General features: G+C 36.9%; 1 protein-coding gene across 1 annotated transcript in view; it reads right to left on the bottom strand.

The window, feature by feature from the left end:
- Positions 1-21,923, bottom strand: part of INDH (INDH1(iron-sulfur protein required for NADH dehydrogenase)) — a 191,561-nt gene that overhangs the window by 143,805 nt on the left and 25,833 nt on the right. Inside the window, exon 3 of the mRNA XM_089788749.1 lies at positions 3,253-3,375. Within this exon, the coding sequence (XP_089644875.1) occupies positions 3,253-3,375 (123 nt within the window). The remainder of the gene's footprint in view (positions 1-3,252; positions 3,376-21,923) is intronic.

The raw sequence follows: 21,923 nt of genomic DNA, 5'->3' as shown, positions 1-21,923 counted from the left end.
GACAATCTTTACCAAATACGTTCCAAAACATTACATGTGTTGTGGATGATCATATCCATTATCCCTAACTGAGTTTTTCAACAAAGATAATGAATGCATTTCTACTTTAATGTCTCCCCTCAAACTTCTATTCCAAATGGTTACCTTTTAGACGTTACATTTGAAGAAAACTCAGATTTATTTGATGTGTTCTCTTAAAATATGTTTATCAAGAAGAAAATCATTCAAGAAGTCTACAGAGTTTAACATGTTCGGGTATTATGATGGTGATAATCTTATAACTAAAAACAAAACCATGGCAGTCGATTACTCTGGAAAGACATATTAAACTAAAAATTATGATTGTAGTCGGCTTCTTCTAATATCTCTTAACATTTAAGAAGAGAACTGACTGTTATGCGTTTTTCTGTAACACAGATCGAGTTCAAGAGGAAAACAACAATCTTGCAATCTAACATTGGGAACAGCGAATTCTATACTGGTTTACATATGCCGACTCAGCATGATAAATAGATAGTAAATGGAAACAAAAAAGAATACATCTTACGTGACTCACTGTCACAGTATACAATGATGACTCCCGCTTGGCTTTAATTCGGCTCTCAAATCTAAATGTAGCGGTGACTTAACAGGAAACAAAGTAACCAGACCCTCGGCACTACTGAAAATAGTTTTTTGGAAATAGAGACAAACTCGTGCAAGAAGGATAATGGTTCAACCGTGGTCTCCGATACACGACAAAGAATGCATAAATAAGCTTAAGCTGACCTTACGGCTACCCAGTAGTTATAAAGAACCCATACGAATTCCTTCAAATCAATTAATTATGCCAAGTTATATCATTAAAGAATATTAAATTGAAAGGGAATAAGTTATACTGTTATAATAATGCTAAAGTTATTATAATTTGAATACTATTAAAATCTTACATGCACTTATAAACATCACTTAATTGATTATTAAATTATAATGGTGCTACATGATTTTATATTTAAATATACGTTTATAAATATTTATTAAAAAAAATATAACGAAAGATAAATTAAAATCCTTTTTCAAAAATTAAAGTCTTTAAGATACGTTTTATTTTAACTCAATTATTTTAATGCAATTCCACAAATGTATCATGTTTCAAATCACTAGGTCCTTTACCCGTATGCTAGAGATGGTGATGCCCTGCCTAATTCTTTTCTAACAATGCTTCCACCCCTTCCACAAGCTCCCTGCAAGGAATTTCTCTGTAATTAAATTATAAATTATAAATAATCGTATCAGTTAACCTTTCATCTTAATTTCATGAATTCACAATTAACAATCAACTAACATGTCACCTTCACTTGAAAACATAATGGCTATCTTACCATTTCACCAAATTATATCAAATTAAATTGCCAACTAACTTCATGGAACCTCAACGTCTATTTCATATTAGGTCAAAAATTGGGATGTAACACTCGTTAGATGTTTCATGTAGCTCCTTCAGATATTTCCAGATTTCAACAGTTGACTTGCCAGAAGGAATCTGCAGTCACTGATCATTGATAACAGAGAGCTTAAGAAGCATAACAACCTCTCAATTACGATCATCAAACTTGTCCTGTTCCGCTTGGTCGGAGGTCAGACGAGTCTTTGTGCCTAGAACAAGCTCATCCAAACGACGATACTCGAAGATTGTTAACATGCGCTGCTTCCAGTGGTTATAATTGCGACCATTGAATTGTAGACTGCCCTCCAACATCAAATTAGTTAAAGATGCCATTTTGAAGAATTTAGGTACAAATTTCTACATTGAAATTCAAAAGGCACAGATTTCAAGGCAAATTCCTAGCTGACCCAAAAAAAATCAATAGGTACCCAGAGGAACTGGTACAAAACCCAGAAAGAATTTGAAGTTGGATTTCAAATACGTAGGATCGAAAATCGAGGCACAAAAAACAAGGTACCCACAAAAATCTGATGAAGACCCATTTGAGATCTCGAAAAACCCAACAAGATATGAAATCCAAAAAAAATTCGAACCCAAAAAACTAGGGTTTTGAGCAAAAAGCCAAGTCGGCGGCCATGGAGATCAAAAACAGCAGAAAAACGGCATTTGCAGGTAAACAATGCCCCATTTTTTCAGAACACGGGCATTTTGTCTAAGACAGCAGAGAGAAGGAAGATTAGAGACCAAGAAACCTGATTTTGCACCATAAAAATTCCAAACGCACATCCTCAGAAAAACGACACTGTATATCGCGATTTGTCACCAAAAAAACGAGCCCCAACAACTGAAACACAAGCAGAATATCCAACAGAGATAGAGAGAGCTTGTTTATGCGTGATATTCCTTAAGCAAATCGAGATTTGTAGACAAAACGCCAACAAAAAAATCGCAATTTGCAGATGGCCGCGATTTTCATGCGAGAAACAAGATTCGCAATTCTCAGACCTGTAAGCCTGAACAAAGAGCAAGGCAAACCGAAACCCTAGATGTTGCTAGGTATGAGGAAGCAGATATGTGCGAAATAATTTCAAAAATAAGGATCCAAAAATTTCAATGAAGAAATTTTTATGTTCGAAAAAATTTAACCATGCTCTGATACCAACGTTACAATATTCAAGAATTGGTAGATTAATGGATTTCTAGATGATTGATTGATTAAAAGAGGAACAAATGTGCTCCTTATGAAGAATTACAAGGACGTAGACTGAAGACGAAATTAGAAACAAAACTGAAGACAGGATAGGAAACATTCCTATCTAGACTGAAAGAGATAGGATAGGAAACATTCCTATCTAGACTAAAAGAAAGACTACAGACAAGTAGTTGACCATTATAGAAAGTATTTAACTAAGGAGATAATATCTTGATATAGATGTATGTTAATAATTGGAATTGGCATTCTCCTAGTAGGGAAAATTACAAATTGCCATTCCCAAACGTAATCTAAACCATAGTAGTGAGTTTTAAGGTAAATCAAGAGAAGCTCCAATAGGTGGCATTACATTTTTATGTGCTCGTTCTTAAAGTCATAAAGAATTGAAAAGTTCCTCATTTTCAACTTTCTTAAAATAAATCTTATATTTTTAACTACCTTCCACCATTTATTCAAGTTTCAGTCAACTATGTAGTTTATTGTGATTACTAACACATTATTTGAAGATATCCATAGGTCTCTATGAAACCGCACATAATGTTCTCTTCATTTAAAACAAATATTACTTGAAATAAGGCTAAGGCTATGTAATATAGAGCACATGAATGTGTACCTTCTGTAACCTGAGGCTTTCCTTGAAGATTCATCATTGTAGGAATAGATGGCCCGTACACATCAGCATCTAGTAGACCCACTTTCAGTCTACATGTAACGGCAAGAGCAACTGCCAAGTTCACTGCAATGGACATACTTTCTGAATTAGCCCCCATTCTTTACACTTAGCATGAGTTTTTGCATGATATGGGTAAGATCAACCATTCAATTACTAACCTTAATAAAATCATTTATCAATAAAAAGTAGATTATAAATAGCTTAGAAGAGCTTACTATATGTACTCCGCATAGCCCTTCCATATTATTAACATGAAAAAGAAGTCAAAATAGAATAAGAAGACAGGTACATCACCCAAAGAATTAAATATGATTTTAAGCAAATATCTTAATATGACCTCTAGATTCTGATGTATTAGTATGCAAACTGCAAAATCATCAATAAACACAATTCACAAAAACTATAACCATACTGCCTTGGAAGCTATAAAATCGAAAACGGTTAAATATTAGAAGAGCACACAAAAGTTACATATAAATTCCTCACTGTTCTCTTGCCTCAAAGAATACCAGAAGAACAAAATTTCAAAGCCTTTTATGGTTCACAAAGTTGCTCAACTACATAGTTGGAGCAACAAGAATAAGCTGATAAGCTTGTTGTTAAACGGTAGTTCTATGGCTTAAAATTTTCCATGCTTAACCCCCCATACTCAGTACCTTAGATACCAATGCTTGGCAATTTGGCCAGGGTGCAGGTGCAGATGCACGGGGATGCGTGGATGCTTTTGCAAATGTCATGGAAGTGGGCAGGAAGCGTGGCTTCTGCTTGTGGAGGCTTGCGGGATGCTTGGGAAAGCATCCGGGTGAATCCACAGAGCATCAAGAATTTTTAGGGGCCAAGTCAATTAAGTGACACAATAAAACATGTGTTAAAATTGTTTTTTTAATTATATATTGTCTCCTTTTTGCTCCAAAACCCTAAAACGGCCCTAATATAGACCATTCATTGCTCATTCCTCTCATGTTGTTTAGAGTTGAGCTCTCTTCTCATTTGGTCTCCATTTTGGCATTTTGCATATGTTAATTGCTATGGAATAGTTTGTACTTCATTTTGTATATTTCTTGCATTTCTTTTAATTCATAAATTATATTATTATAGTGTGTGTGTGTGTGTGTGTGGACGCACCCAAATGCATCCAAATTCCCAAAAAAAAATTCCGTGCACCAGCATCGGTGACTTAGCTTAGGACATTAAGATTGACAAAAAATGGATAGATCTGATGCTAGAGATACAGCAACATGCTACTCTTAGTTTTAGTATACCATACATATATTTCCAATGTAATGGAAGTAAAGTCAAAGTTAAGATCCATTGTTCTTACACAAACAACATGCACATTTACCAAGTGAACTGAAAAGAGGGCAAGGTGCAGTAAGTTGCATCTCCGGATCATATAGACAATGGATGTAAAAGGAGAAGATAATAATTGTAGGTATCTAAAATGCCTCAGTGATATGAAGATTATATCAACATGAAGCTTCTGGTTATTGACCGCATATATTTAATCATGTATAGGTAAGGGCATGAATATTCCACTTATTAAAGGTATATATGTAATACCCCCTTCCTAATTTGCCATAGAATTTTCACTAGAATCACAATTGCGACAAATGAGGGTTAGAGTTGCATCTTACAGAAATGATAATTGATTGTTGTACAATACTAAACAAAGGAGAGGAATTATCCTTAAATAATCAATTGCAAGAAGATAATTCCATAACAGAAACAAAAGGGAACTTAAGACAAAAATAGAAAGTTACTAAACTAGTCAAACAACTTCAAGAACAAAAAGTTGCTAAAAACTGACTGACTTGAAAGGATGTTACTTTCATGACCTTTATACTAAATATTAAAATAATACTTTAATACTTACCAAGTAAATATCTATTTAAATAACATAATGTTAGATTTGTAATTTGCAATCATAACATAAGAAACATGTGCATGTGTGTGTGTATTTCATACTTCCAATTATTAGGGTAGACAAGATCACACCACATTCATATAATATCAATAATGCTATACAAGGACATCAAGGTTTGGAGGAAGAAACATGATAGGTCTTGTCATGTCCCCTATTTTGAGTAAATCGATTTAATAATAAATTATAATATAATTTATTATTAAATTAAATATAATATAATAAGAAAAGAGAATATAATATAATATTATAAATAAATTAAATAAATAATAATAAATATTAATTCATAAATCTATTATGAATATGATATCATAATATGTATAAGATAACTATTTTTTAAAATATATATATTAATATTAATATAAATAATAATTGTAAAAGTAAGTATGAAATTAGATAAATTATAACTAAATATAATATCTATTATAACTATATAAATTTTAGATGTAAACTTAATTAAAACATATCTATTAAATTCTAAGGATGTGACCATTCAAGAATAGACCATGAAAGAGATATAAAATGGGTTTGCATAATGAATAGGCGGGACTATCAGGAATTTGGGCGGAGAATGGAACACGGAAGAATTACTTGCAAACTGGAGTAGCAGCGTGAACCAGAGTTCATCATCGAAGAGAAGAATCAAAGCACAAATCACAGTATCAGGGGTAGAACAATCCCAAAATTATAATAAACAAGGCAAACATTTCCAGACAATTCATCTTCAGCAATATCAAACTTCCATCAGACCCGACGGACATAGCAGGGGAAGGAAAAAAATAAAACTTATAGGTAGCAAGGAGAGGACTGCGATTAAATTCTGCAGGAATACACATCAGTTCACACATACAGTAAGATCATATATTCATAACCGGCAAAAGATTCTCTGTCGGCAGGCAAACACACTTAAGCTCCAGCTTTGGGTAGAGGAATATAAATGAGTCATGCGAGAAGGAGATGCACAGAGATGGGAAACAGATTGTACAGATAAAGCAAAAATCAAATGAGACTCAAATGCATAGAAAACAACTTCCATGCAGGCCAGAGCCAACATCGCACATCTTAGATCAAAGTCATATATTGGCAGAGGGAATCACAATATGATTACCACTTGACAAGAGATATAATAAATGATTAATATACAGATCTGAAATATGGAAAGAAAAAGAATTAAGTTGATGAACGACAGTTGGTTTGGGCATAGAAATCCTTATCGTGAAATTCCTATATTCAGCCCCCACTACAATATTTGACAGGGATTTCTGTTCACTCACCACACAAAGTCTGGATGAAGAATGTTAATATGAAACCAAGAGACTACGGAGAGGACAGCCATGAAGCAGATGGAAAGAGAAAAGAGATAGAGTATCGGTAGGGAAAAAACCAGAGAGTTGGGGGAGAATCACCAAATAGACATAGATATTTTCTTATATTTCCTACCTTTATCCCTGGAGGAGTTGCTGAGAATTATATGTCAAAGAATGATTAATCACCAATATATAGAACCATGCTCCGTACCAACCAACTGCCAAGTAGGAAGGAGGAACAACCCATTGTCAAACAAAGCGCCCTTGTACTTTGGAGGATAAAATTGGGAATTCAGATTTGACTAGAAGAAATAATATAATTTTCTGACAACCATTGGCTATAGTTTGCAGATTTCATACATATATGAAGTCAGAAGGAGATATGGGTGCCGAACAATAATTATATTAGAATTATCATGCAGCTCTAAAGAAAACCAATATTTAGTTATACCATTATCAATCCATTCCATTAAATTATTAAAAAATCTTGGTCAAATTCAGAACAGATGTTCAGATTGGCTTGAAGACCAGCTTGATAGTCATCATTGCCAAGGAGAACCATATTACAAAGAACTGATATCTCTTGGCATAACCAATCTAATACATACTTTAAAGAAATTGATTTTCAAATCATACTGCAGTTTGAATCATAAAAATATAGAAAAAATAGTAAGCAATCTCTTAATGGGACATTATAGCAGTATTGGAGATTTTCTATTTAATAGTTGTATTTCATAATTCTATGAGGGGACATTACAGGTCTACCTGAAGCCATTTATACACTATGCCCTAGAGCGGACTGAATGCCAAAGCCCTCTTGGCCTCGTTGGGTAGTCAATTTTTGGCATCCACCAAAGTGACCTAATTAGTGGGTTACTCGTATCTACTTTTCCTATCAGTGCCTCATCCCTCCTAAATACAAGTGCAACCATTGCAGAGTCAAAGAGGGTAAGGGGTTTTTTGGATCTTCCATTTAAGCCCAAAAGCAGAATGAACATCAGAGCCCTCTTGGCCCAAGAGCTAGTTATATGGTCATCTATATGGTCGCCTACTTAGATAACCCTCTTGCAACCTGACTTCTTACAACAAGATGGATTTCAGACAATCAGGCATTTCTTATATTCTATCATTAGCATACACTTAAGCATTATCTATTTATGCATAGGCAACATACTCATACACTCACACAAATATACATATACATTCATACACACACACAACCCACCACCACAAGTGATTGTGAGAGTGAGATCTGAGAAGAACTAGTTTGTTCCTTTTAAGCCTGATCTGAATATTATCCACCATGGGTAATACTTGACCAGCGAAACATTGGTGCAGGCATGTAGTGGGACAAGGGGACGTCGGGACAAGTTTCGGGAGCAAGAAAAATAGGGCTTCAATTTTGGGACGACACTAGGGGGGGCTACATACTATACATATATAAGTTAAAATGCTAATTATGAAAAGATGTTTCAGTATAACAAACCAGATACAATGTATTTGAATATAGCAAAATTGCAACACAAACAAGAACCATTGAACATTCAACATGGTAACATATCGATAAGATTGATGATTCATATAAATGATAAAATCATTGTTCAAATACGAAATATAATATATCATAAAGATGACCATGATTACAACAACACAAGTAGCATGATATAATGAATCACCATCAATATCAAAGTGAGTACAAAGTTCTATGAATGTCAAAATCTAAAATCACATCAAAATGTAACACTAGGAGGCCTCTAATGACTAATCATCCCCCAAGCCAAAGTTCTCATGACTAGAATGGCTCAATATCCTCCTCACCAAGGTCCATCAAAGGAACACCAACTAGCCCTGCATCAGCTTCTGTTGCACTCTCGTCCTCATTAATATGACCCGCATCCTCTGGCTCTACATCCCATCATGTTGTTGGGCTCTCTTTGTACCCATGTGTCTTGCAATCTACCATATGCAAGACATTGTGTACAACAACTACCTTCTTTGCTCTCTTAGAGGTAAGCCTATTCCTCTTAACATAGTGGATGAAGTTGTACGTAGACCAGTTCCCCTCTACAAGACAGGAACTAGAAACCTGAGATAGCAAACAAATGGTCATTGTGAGAGTAATAGAAAACTAAAACTCTATAATTTTAAATTTTAAAACTTGAATGCGTTCTAAAGATGGGAAACTACAAAGCTAAGAAAGGAATCAGGTGGCTAGTGTGGTAATCTTTGCCCTCTATGATCCATGGAATTTCCACCTCAATATGGATGCTTTTGTACCATAGTTCTAATATCCATCTTTGCCAAATCTGAGTATCCTAGAACATAATAAGTTGTAACATAATGTCATGTCTCATAAACATACCCAACAATAAAATTAATTTTTTGAGGTTACTAATCTCTCGATATTAATGAATATTGAATTAACAATTAACTGTAAGAGTGGCATATTCCATGCACTCTGAGTGAATTTGGGCAGCAGTCTCACCATCAAACATCTTACCAATGAATCAAAAGAACCCAATCTTCACCTCATCATCCTGAAGTGGTATAACTCTACCATGCCTAGGCATTACCACTTGGGATTCAATGCATAAGCAATCATGTGCAAAGGAGTATTCAACTTCTCCCACCTACGATGAATGATAGGTTAATGTGCTCAATACAGAATGCTAGACTAGGGTCCCTCTCACACACAACCCTCATTTAGCCAAGCATGCAATCGATGCACTCACTCATAAATCTCTCCAAGAGTAGGTGAATCCCCATCACCATATTTGATGACCTCAGAAATAGCAGCAATAATGGAAACTATGTTTTGCATCAGCCCAAAACTTATCACTCTTCAATGTCTCCTTCACCCTTTTCCCCTGCTCTATTTTGGACTTGGCCCACCGATTCCATTCCAATGTCATTACCATGAGTTGCAGTGGCTCCTACAACTTCAATGTTCTCTGCAAGAGAATGTAAATGAAGCACATCTAGTTTCAATTGGTTTCAGATACTTCTTCGCAAAGCCCCTAAAGAGTGCATGTGATGTATGGTCATTGCAAATAAACATCTACACCTCTACTATCATTAACCAGTCGTCTAATCTACTGGATTTTCCTCATGAATAGTGCATTGTTCATTGCATGCACCCAACATGGAGCCCATCAAATATGTCTATAGGCTACATCCACAAGCTTTCCTGCAGCTTTCCACACACCTGCAACATTTGTCACTACTTGGACCATTTTTTTGGCCCAACCTCCTCAATGGCTTCCCTAGGATGTATAACTGAAAATTAGCATCTTTGTGATGCCCTGAACAATCAGCTATCTTAAAAAGTATGGGCCCTATTGATGCATGTTTTATGACCCACCAAACAGTACAACAAAATACCAAGGTATCTTATCCTCTCTTGAACAAAGTCTCATGCATGCTAAGATTGCAAGATTATATGACTCAAAGGTTCTTCTAATGTCAGGTCTTGCCTCTAGATAAGCTCAGTGGTTGATGTGATTTCTTAATGATCAATGAGGGCCTTACATGTATTTTTTGAGATTCATTTCAAGTCATCCTTGATGTGGGAGCTATCACAAGATTTTGCAATGAAGTACTTTTTTGGGATTCTCACAAAAAAAGTGGAAATGAAAGGGGATAGGAATTAGAAATTCTACTCTAATCCTAAGGGCAATGATAACAAAAGACGGTACTCTGGTGGACAAATTCCTCAACTACCAAGCTATGCTTCGCAACTTATACTACAACTACATGTGAACTAGTGCAATCTTCAAAGGTTTTACAACAAATTTTCATACCATCAAATACACTATCATAGAGAACAATATATATGAAAGATAGAAATTAAGCATGCACATGAAAGGGTTTAGGCTAACTTTGCACAACGATTTAGAATCACTGAAACATCAATAGTATGAACCAAAGGAATTCACCAAAATACCATCATTTTCTCCCTTGTAATCACAACACTGTAACTAAACTAAACTTAATCTAAATTAGGGAATTAAGAGAACAAGCAAGCACTAAAACACATCAAGTAGTCACGAAACTTCAATGAAAACTCTATTGTCTCAGTAGCTCATAGCAACAATCTCATAAATCCTCCCTTACAAATGAGAAGTGAGGCCTCTATATAGGTCCTCGATTACAATAGGTGGCCCAGATGAAAACAATAACCCACAGCCTACACTGTACCACATCAGCCCTAATTAGGGTTAGGGCAAAGAAAATGAATCTACATTAATGAAAGACAAAATCCACTAGTATAATGTCTATTAAATGCCCACAACGCATGCTTGCTTGGGAAGAGAGAGGGATGCAATAAATGAACACAAGGCACACACCCCCTATGCATTAGATGCATCTATCCTTGACTACACCGCTTGAAGGCATGGAATTGATCCAACACCATCTCTAATTCTTTTGTGTTAATGCTTGGTGTTAATTCCTACTTGAACTCCATAATTGCAAACTGCTTCTTTTTCAAACATTCCTCCCAATCCGGTAATAACTCCGAGTGGTGTGCATGGTATTCAAGAAAATGGAGAAGTTCCCAAAATCATCTCTCTGCAAAACTTGCAGCTGAAAGAACTCCTCCAACTTGTCATTCATGTTGTCCATTGTTAGTTCATCTTCCACCAATCTCTATGACAACAAGGATGCAATTGTATTAGATATCCCTTGCTTGATGTTGTCAACAGTCTTTCTCCATTGACTTAATTTCTTGGTGAGGCTCTCACATGTTTCCTTAACTGTGATCATTGCACTATATAATCGAAGGAAGTCATAGACATCCCCTTCGTCAATAACTCCACCATTGATCAATGCCTACTTTGGACTCTCCATCAAATTCTGAATATTGGAGATCACTTCATCTTGGTAAATATGTTCATCTTCCCATCATTCCTCTATTTATTGGATCCTCAAGAGTTTAGCTAATGCCTTACTATTAACTTGCACCGATTCTTTTACATGTTTTAAGGCTTCTTCCTGAATTCATTCAACCTAGACCTTTGCACCCTAAGCAATCCGCTTAATCCTATCAATATCATCTAGTGCTTCAGTTGAAACACTCGAGGGAGGGACAAAGGATGGACCTTCCTCTCTCACTAAACGAGGCAAGTTGTTTATGAACTGACACAATGCCTTGATTTCTCTTTTCTGATTCCAGTATCCCTCTTCCAACTTCTTCATCCTTTCTTTCAAAGCTTGAGTCGAATCATCAAATTCCTCTATGATTTGCTCACAGGAGGCATGACCAAGATTGATTTCCGTGACATGGTACATGTTATCTCCAAAATTTGCACCCTAATGCTTAAGTTCTGAAATTTTCAGCAATTCAAGAGCAACAATGGATAAATCAGAGGTTGTGGGTAACCTATGACCTGATTGAACCTCCGGATTCTAGGTTGGTTCCTATCTGATATATCTTATATCTCACCTATACAAATAAAAAATGTGAAGTTTGTATGGAAAAGGGTAAAAAGGTAAACTTGAAAATGGAAAACCTAAATGATGAAAACTAAGGTGATACACCAGAAATCATAATGCAAATTATTGTTATATTACATAGCACAATTAACGCTTTCAACAGATAACCACAAAAAACACCTTGAAGAAATAGTTAATCCACATAAATATTTTAAGAGAGGCTAAAAGATGAATATAAGAAAGGAAATAAATCACTATCAAATATATCACCATGGAAACACAACTCAAAACCTATGAATAACAGATATCAGAAATGGAAGATGCAACACAAGACATTACCCAAAAGGTTTCTGAATAAAACACAACTAGATAACATCAATCACCACAAAGCATACAACCAGATCTTTTACTCCAAAAAGTTGAATCCAATGAAAACTATATTACGATCAAAGGCCCAAAGAACAATACATCTGCATAATAGCTTAGAAAATTTGAGAAAAAGATGCCAAGGACAAAAAATCACATGTGCACCTCTCTCCTCTCAAAATTTGAACCCCTTTTCTATCAAAAGGAGGGGTATATAATAATAATGACACATTATCACCTTTCCCCTAAATCAGGGAGTGAGGGTCGAAAATAAGAGAAAATTGCATACAAAAATAATCTAAAAGCTCCAAAAACATGCCACATGCACTCCAAACTGTGCCTTGATCAAATACACATGTTGACAAGTTTAAGAAGACTCCATAAATGCCAACAATCGCTCCATAATTGACTCCAAAGTCATGAGTCAAAACTCCAAGCCTGAAAACAAAAACTGAGACACCTCCCTTAAAATTAGGCATTTAATAACTTCAACTCTTTCTTTGACATTTTGAGTTAATGATAACTCAACCATCTTATTTCCCTTTTTTCCTCTAAAAATTTTATTTTGCACTTATTACCTTTGTATTTTAATACTTATTATTATTTAGTTCATTTATAACATATCAACCAAATTAATAATATTTACAATTATTACAAAAATCCAACAAACGTTTATTAAAAAAAAGATAGACTCCAAGCTCGAGTCATACATTATTATTTGAAAATAAATTGCATCTTTCATAGTAAAAAAAAGCTTGCAGACCCAAAATATTATGAAACACATTTGAGGAATGATAAAAAGGAAAAAATCATAAGTTGTTTGGTCATTTGAAAAGTTGCAATATGAGGGAGACTTAGGCTAGGAAAAACCCTAGCCGCTGGTTATGGAGTTTTTCTTCATCTTTGAAGATTGAGCTGACTGCCATGACTACTTCTTGGGCGTTTTGTGGTTGTATCATGAGAAAAGAGGAAAAAGAACAAGGTTGACGAAACCCTTAGCCGCACCATTCTGGAATATTTATGTACTACCATGTTGCAACTCATCTGCACATTAGGTGCTTTGCACGTTTTCTGCTCCTCTATGCCAAAACTAGGTTTTCTGCTTAAGGTTTCATCTTTTGATCTCTTCAAACATCATTTGCTTGTTGTTATTGTGGCAAGACGACTTCATTTTACTGTTATTTTGGCCGCCACTAGAGGACTGGATCTCTTCCTACTTGTTGGAGTTATCACGGCTCTTGTTTCTAGCTTTTTAAGGCAAATATGCAATCTCCTTGCTTGTCATGACTGCTACTTGTCTTTCTATTTGTTGCTGCTATACTCGTGGTTGCTAGGGTTATTGTAACTCTTTTCCATGGTCTTGGGAAGATGTTGAAGCTGAGACAAGGTTTTTCTTGATTATTCCCTTCTGGTTGTGTTTGTTTTGGAGCACACGTGACCTCATTTGTGTAATTTTGTGTCTTCAACTTGAAAAAACCTAGCATTTCTAAGGAAAGCTATAAGTATGTTTAATGTGAAGAACTTGTAGCAGATTTATTTGGCAAAATGTGGATAAATACTTGCTTGAATTCAAAAAATATCAGCATATTGTCATCAGTAAATATTGTGTAGCCAACAGGTTGATGTCGTCAGTAATTGTTATGTAGCCGACGGGCCCCTTCAGAAAGGTAATTGTTATGTAGCCGACGGACCCCTTCAGGATGGTATATGTACAATTTCGGATCATCGTTGTAATCATCATTGTAAGCACTATGTAATCTCTTTGGCATATATGCGAATAATAAAAGGAGTACTGCTGTTACATGTTCTTGTCTATTGTCTGTATGCATTAATCTATTTACCCCATACGATAAACATTTGGCACCGTCACCCAATGGACTTGGAACGAAGGCAGAGGAATAAAGACTAATGCCGAATCAGCTTAACAAGGATAAAAATAAAATAAAGGGAAAAGATGGAATACGCACCACACAAGAAATTTTAATTTTGGCACCAGAAGTTGAGCGCAGACAAAGGTTTCAGCAGATTGCCAACAGACACCGAAGCACCGAGGAATTGTTGGAAGAGACTCGACAACGGTTGAATTTGGTGGAAGAAACAAGGGAGGAATTTCTTAACCTGAATATGCCGAGGGAAGAGAATTCAGACAGAACGGAATTAACTCGCACAGCTCAGAGTGTCGAGGGAGCACGAGCATGGAGTGAACTCTTCGTCCGCAATACACTTTCGGAAGGAACAACTTCACTTAAGGAAAACCCTTTCTCACCAAGTAACATAGTTATTGGAAATAAGACGATTGTTCGAAACAGCACGGGTGTTCAAAATAGCGTGGGTGTGCAGAACAACGCAAGAGTCCAAAACAACGCTGGTACACAAGTACCTCCAACTCGAATAGTAATGGCTAGACCAAAGGAAAAATTGCCAAAGTTTGATGGTGATGGAACGGCCAATCCAATCAGACACTATAAGACATGCGAAACAATTTGGACGCCGAATGGCATAACCGACACAGATGAATGGGTCCGACAATTTCCAGCAATCCTAAAAGGTGTAGCAATTGATTGGTTTGCCGACGTGAATCCCCAAAAATTAACTACATGGGTGGAAGTTAAAAAGGAGCTTATCGCCGAGTTTAAATTACTGCGAGAAAACAATGAGGTAATAGCAAAAATCTACACTACAAAGCAGGGAAAAAATGAAACAATCTGTGCATATACTAGAAAACTAAAAGAATTAATAAATAAAATGGAAAGTAAGCCAGCAGATGGGCTGAAAAAGCAATGGTTCATTGAAGGACTATGTCCAAAGTTAAGGAAGAAAATGAAGATTGTACCGCCATCATCATACACCGAAGCATACAATCGGGCAATGAACTTAGAGAGTGAACAAAAAATGAAAAAGAAAAAGAAAAGTGGCTCATCTGACTCAGATGATGCGTCTTCAGAAGAAGATAGCAGTGGTGATGAAAAGGGCAGCAAGAAGGTCCGAGCTCTCCAGAACGATATGATCAGAATGATGAAGGAATTTAAGAATATGCAGAAAGAGACGAACGGAAACGAGCTATGGTGCACAGAATGCAAAACAGAAGGTCACACGAAGGGATCCTGTCTAAAGAACCAATTCTGTGAGATCTGCCAAATTATGGGACATTCCACAAAAGAATGTCCCTTCAATATAAAAACAAGAGGACCTCAAAAAGTGCTCCTAACACAAGAGGCTTTCGTGTCAGAAGGAAATGAAAACACCAGCAATCATGGTACCACTTCGGGTGGGTACAGAAATAATAGAAGAGGGGAAAACAACAATAACAACAATAATGATGGAAGCCGCAACCGAATTCAACACGATGCGAACGGTCGCCTAATGGTTCAATGCCAAGCATGCTATTTGTGGGGCCACTTTGCACGAAACTGTACATCCGCGAATACACCAATGTTGTTATGCCGATGGTGCGGTCCTGAAGATCATAAAGATGCCAAGTGCCCGAAATCAGGAGTGAATCTAATTAGCATTGGCACAGACGAAGAAGTCTTGGCAATCACACAGAAACAGGCAAAACTGTACCCAGACCTTAAGGAGGAAAAGAAGAGATTGCAAGAAGCACGAGCAGAAATTGAAAAAGCAACGCAGGCAGAGAAATCACAATTGAAGGACACTATCGGTACCTCAACAAAGAATTGCGAAGAACAAAACATCATACGGCAGATATTACAAACCGAAATACCAGTCAAGTTACATGATCTAGTCCTCACAATGCCTCAACTACGGACAACACTAACAAACATAGCTCCGACTGCTAAACTAATAGGAGAACATGGAAGGGAAAAAGAAAGCGGAGCAAATGCAGTAGATCTAATGCTACTAGCCCTCACATCCGGACGACATCCAGCGATCGTAGAAATGGGTATATTAGGATCAGTCCTTTCAAATACAATTGTGGACAGAGGTTTAGGGGTAAACGTCCTACCAAAAGATACCTAGAAGAAGTTGGAACAGCCGACGTTGTGGCCACCTACATTCCAGTTGCTCACGGCAGACTAGTACAGGATCAAACCGTTGGGAATCCTGATGGCACAACCAGTGACTATTGGAACACAGTCGTTCCTACTCGATTTTGTCGTCATCCCACTGAAGAGGAGAGGATATGACGCCATTTTGGGCCGGGGATGGCTTGTACAAACAAGGGTTAAGCATGACTGGAAGAAAAATACACTATCAATAAAAAGCAGGGGACGACGATTCATTATTGATTTTTTCACACAAATGGTGGGCGAAGAAGTCGTATCATCTAATTCTGAAGAAGAGGATGAAGGAAAGCAACGATTGGAATCCAATAAAGAGTCCTACGATTGGAAGGTGGATCGATGGATGATGATTTGGATTCGGTGAACAGCCTTTTCCACTGGCAAATGAAGGATTACAAGCTTTTTCCAAGCTATAATATGTTAAGGGTTGATGAAGGTGAGAAAGAAGAGGGAAATGAATGTCCGAAAGAATACAGAGAAGCAAAAGAAGGAAAGGCGGTTACGGCTGAAGCTGAAAGGAAGAACATACAGTACGAACCCAGAAAAAGGAAAGATTCCACCGTATGGTACACAGTGAATGGACGGCACGAAAAGAAAAGGTTACAATGCACCACGAATTTACTAGAAAGGTGTCGAAAGCAAGGAAAACACATCGTACGGTCTGCACAGGAAACAAAGAGGAAGGGCTTAATAAAAACTTCAGCAGTACAGAGTGAAGGTTCTAAAATCAAGAATACAGCTATTGAAGGCAAGGAGTGGCAACTGATGGAATTCATGGTACCGAGTTTCAAGAACAAGCTTGGAGATATGGAAAGCCTGAGGGAGAGATTGTGTAACTTAAATAAACTTGATAAGTCACGATTGCAAGCACAATGGGCCATGGAGGTGAGGCAGAATAGGCACAAAGTGTGGCATGATAAACACCTGAAACTAAACAAGTTCCAATTGGGACAGCTGGTGTTGAAGTATAACGGACGGAACGAAATAAAACCAGGCAAGTTTAAAGTCAAATGGATCGAACCATACCAGATTCGGGAAGTGGGCAATAACGGAACAATTAAGTTATGGACACTGGACAGGCAAGAAATTCCAGAAACGATGAACGGTTCCAAGTTGAAAATATATCATGCGCGACCTGTTCCGTCGTCGACGAATATCGAGGAGCAGTAAAATTCAGCAAATTGAAAAAACAAAGTTGCAAATCACCATACAGTCATCGTACAGCCTCTAAAGTGAATTCCATAACCGTACGGTGAAATAACATAATGAATTGGCACCATATGATTTTTTGTTTAATGACACTGTACGACGATTTCAAGAAGCAATGGTACAGTGTTTTATGGGCCGATTTTAAATACTTACACCATACGACTTCTTTTAAGAGCTTCATGTCCGTACTGACGACACAGTCAAGGATTAGCAAAAATATATATATATATACCGTATGGACTTCTTGTTATCCGTTGTACGGAAGTGTGACTTCTCCTAGCAGACATCATACGGCGAGATCACCTGGCAGACTAAGCGTAAGGCAGAGATTGTCATACGGCAATTGCAATTTATCTATTGGGCACCGTACGTTCATTGGAAGCAAACGACCTGCCGTATGGCATAATGCATGTCTGGTGTTTCCAAACGAGCTTAGAGCATCTTCAAGATACCATAAGGAAACCTTAGGGCATGCAGGGTAAAGGAAGGAAAGTTTGAGGCAAGATAAAGCAAAGACCGTACAGCGTGATTTGAAGAGAACCAACGGAAGAGGAAACCTCATTGCAGTCAAATAGAACCTCACAAATCAGCAGAAGGAAGCAGTCAGAAGAGAAGGCAAAAAGAAGCAGTCAGAAGAGGAGCAAAAAAAAAACGACAAATCAAAAATGTTCAGAATAAATAACGCATGATGCCAAAGGGAAGGAAAAGACATAAACAGGTAGTAAAACACAAGCGATTGCCAAAAACAGTGTGGGATCGGAAGAAAATCACAAAAATGGTGTGTTACATGGAGTTTTGTGTGACTTTGAGAGTGTTAATTTGGTCTTGGCAACAGGGGCGCTGCCCCTCGACCCCGCTAGGGGCGATGCCCCCTAGACCCCCAATCGGTGCAGTTATCAGTCGTGGGAAGTGTGACCAGTTGATGAGACTTGGAGCTGCTGCAGGCATAGAGTGTCTGTGTACTAGAGGTAGAGAGCACCAAAGCAAGCCTTTCGAGAGGGTTGATACACTTTGAGGCACTTGGAGTAGGTGTTAGATGTGAAGCTGTCTTGGTAGATACATAGAGAGCTCGGGAGGAGCTGATCATCCAATCGAACGCAGTGCAGCGACACTTGGCTCAGGGTACCCAGGAGTTGGAAGCAGAGAAAGTAGCACGGGTGGCTATCAAGGTCAGCTTGATTAAGGAGACAGTATTGTGTTAGTAAAGGCTATAGATGCAACGTGGTTTGGAGACTAGTTTGGTGCAGGCACACGACGAACGTGAAAGTGGGTTGACAGAAACAGATCTATTTCGTTGTAGCTAGTCAATTAATGCATTCCGTTTTGTCAATCTGTCTCGGATGTTTTGTAATTGTCGTTCGGAGACGACTTTTTCTTTTGGGGGGGATGATGTTGTCGGTAAATATTATGTAGCCGATAGGTTGATGTCGTCGGTAACTATTATGTAGCCGACGGGCCCCTTTGGAAAGGTTCTTTGAGATGGTATATCTACAATTTTGGATCATCGTTGTAATCATCATTGTAAGCACTATGTAATCTCTTCGGCATATATGCGAATAATAAAAGGAGTACTGCTGTTACATGTTATTGTCTATTGTTTGTATGCATTAATCTATTTAATGTTATTTTGGTCGCGACTAGAGGACTAGATCTTTTCCTATTTGTTGGAGTTATCACGGCTCTTGTTTCTAGCTTTTTAAGGCAAGTATGCAGTCTCCTTGCTTGTCGTGACTGCTACTTGTCTTTCTATTTGTTGCTGCTATACTTGTGGCTGCTAGGGTTATTGTAACTCTTTTCCATGGTCTTGTGAAGATGCTGAAGCCGAGACAGGGTTTTCTTGATTATTCCCTTCTGGTTGTGTTTGTTTTGGAGCACATGTGACCTCATTTGTGTCTTCAACTTGAACAAACCTGGCATTTCTAAGGAAAGCTATAAGTATGTTTAATGTGAAGAACTTGTAGCAGAATTATTTGGCAAAATGTGTATAAATACTTGCTTGAATTCAAAAAATATCAGCATATTTTATTCCTTTCTGTGACTGGAGTCTTCTTGGCCTGTTGTTTGTATTTTACTCTTTTCCACTTGGCACGTGGGCTGCATTTCTGGATCTGGGTTTGACTGTGATATGGTTATAGTTTTGATGAACATATAAAATTTTCAAGAAAATGGAGTAACTATTGGCATAAACCCTTGATTTGTTTATCTCTGCTCTTCAGTATATTGATAATGTATTGCTTCGTTCTAAATAGTAATAGTTGTTTACAGCTCCATTCTTTGACCTTTATGCTGAAAAGATAAAGGTTCCATAACATGTCTTGTTTGTTTTATTGCCTCCATTGCTTCCAAATCTGTACTTAGAATATGACAAGAAATGTTTACTTGCTTAAGTTCCTGCAATATTTCTCTTGCAACTGCTATATCATACAAAGATGTATTTTGTTGAACAATTCCAGTCTTTTGTTATTTCTCTGATGGCTGCATTTTTTCATTCTGTCATACCATTTTGTTTTATTTTTCATTTTGGATTTTGCTCTTCCCTATTACAGTTTCCTCTCATAGCTTTTTAACTTGTTTATGTAAACCATACCGTAGGTCTTGAAAATAATGTTTCATTTCTTCAGCCAGCTGTAGCTTTTCCCTTTGAGCACACTTGTATTGCTCTTTGCTGCAACTTGATGCTTTCAGCTCTGTTACTATATTTGAAACAAAAGGTTTCAAGCCTATTTGACTAGTCCCTTTAATGCTTGCTTTTGTAGTATTGAAAGCAAAAGGTTTTAAATCAAAATGACTTGTCCCTTTAATGCTTTTGCTTTTCTATTATGAATCAGCCACACACAAATGATTCAATTTGTTATGATTATGCTGCACAGGAAACAAACATGTTAAATATAAAGCATTCGTCGTGATTGTTTTCCTTTTGCTGGTAGATATTCTTGTATTATGAAAAAATGTGTAGCATGACAAATGTATGAAAGTTGAGGTGAAGTGAAACACTCGCATTGCTTGGATCCATTAACGTATCTTCCTTTTGAATGCAGGGTTCGAAAGCTTGGAAGAGATGTAATGCAAGGCAGCAGATGGGCGGAATTAAATGGATGCAGCGTTAGCAGTCATTACAGGCAATGACTGGTGCCCATGACCTTTCCTCTACTCTATCCTCTTCTTTAATGTTATGCATTTTTTCATAGAGTAGGAATGTATATCAGCAATTAGGGACTACTCTTGCCATCACTTTGAGATATTTTACTTTCAGCATTTCATTATCATTCAGTTTATAAATATCGATTGTACGTTATGATGTATAATACAAAGGACAATCATATTATGCATTTTTTATTCAGAATGAAATATTGATCTATGACTTAGTCATGTGCTGAATGTAATTATATATGCAACTTATCTTCTCATGGACATGGTATAGAACTGAATTTTGACAAGTGTGAAAATTGAGTAACAGTACTCATCTGATGTGATTTGATTTTTAGTCTTATCAACTCTAGGAGTTGCAATTTGCAAAATCTTAGACCCTGATTCTCTCCTCAAAACCTTAATTAACCTTCTCACTTTCCTCTTTTCCTCGGATTGGTTGGCTCAATTCAAAAATTCTTGTAATTCAACTGCCGAGTCAACCTCCTTTTCTTGACTTTTTTGAATCTGTTGCTTTAACCATTCTAGAATAGCTATTCTCTGATCTCCTTGTATCACCAATTACTCTTTTCCTTGCATTGTTCGAATATCAATCTCCTTTTCGCCTCATGGACTATCCACTATCACCTCGAAAGCTACAACATATACAGTTGGAATCTTTGTCGTTGTTGCAGGAAATTGTTTCTCCTCTGGATTAACCTCAACTCCATTCTTCCTCGCTCCAAGATTGCAACAAGACTTTCCTTTGTAGCCATATCTTGATCTTTACCTTTCCCTTGTGCAAATTTCCCACAGGCATTTATACCCAATATATCTTGTATTGGCCTTGCCAAGTTTTCCTCTCCCTTGAATCTCCTTATCCTTGTCGCCACATTCTGCCTCTAAAAGGTTAATATCTCTTGTACAATAGAAGTGTAACTTGGTGACGAGGGTACATTCCAAGACTTTTGTTTCTTTTGTTGAGGCTTTGTTGTCCTCAATTTTGACTTCACAAAATTGGATCAACCCTAAGCAATTTTCTTATGGATTCGTAGCCATATCCTCTTTGTTTTAAAGTGTCGATAAGGTGTCATGGAACAATTCATTATCCCTAAATTGTATTTTATGTCATCCTATCTCTGCATTTTTTTAAGGTTTCCATCAAGTTGAATCCCAAATTGTTTGCTAGTAAGAGTTTTTCTTCTTTGACTGCAAACACTCGAT

This window comes from Cupressus sempervirens, chromosome 6 (assembly GCF_028749045.1).
Source record: "Cupressus sempervirens isolate cs-2001-9-10 chromosome 6, ASM2874904v1, whole genome shotgun sequence".
In the NCBI taxonomy this organism is placed as follows: Eukaryota; Viridiplantae; Streptophyta; class Pinopsida; order Cupressales; family Cupressaceae; genus Cupressus; species Cupressus sempervirens.
The sequence above is the reverse complement of the archived record's forward strand: the minus strand, read 5'-3'. Positions and strand labels throughout refer to the sequence as shown.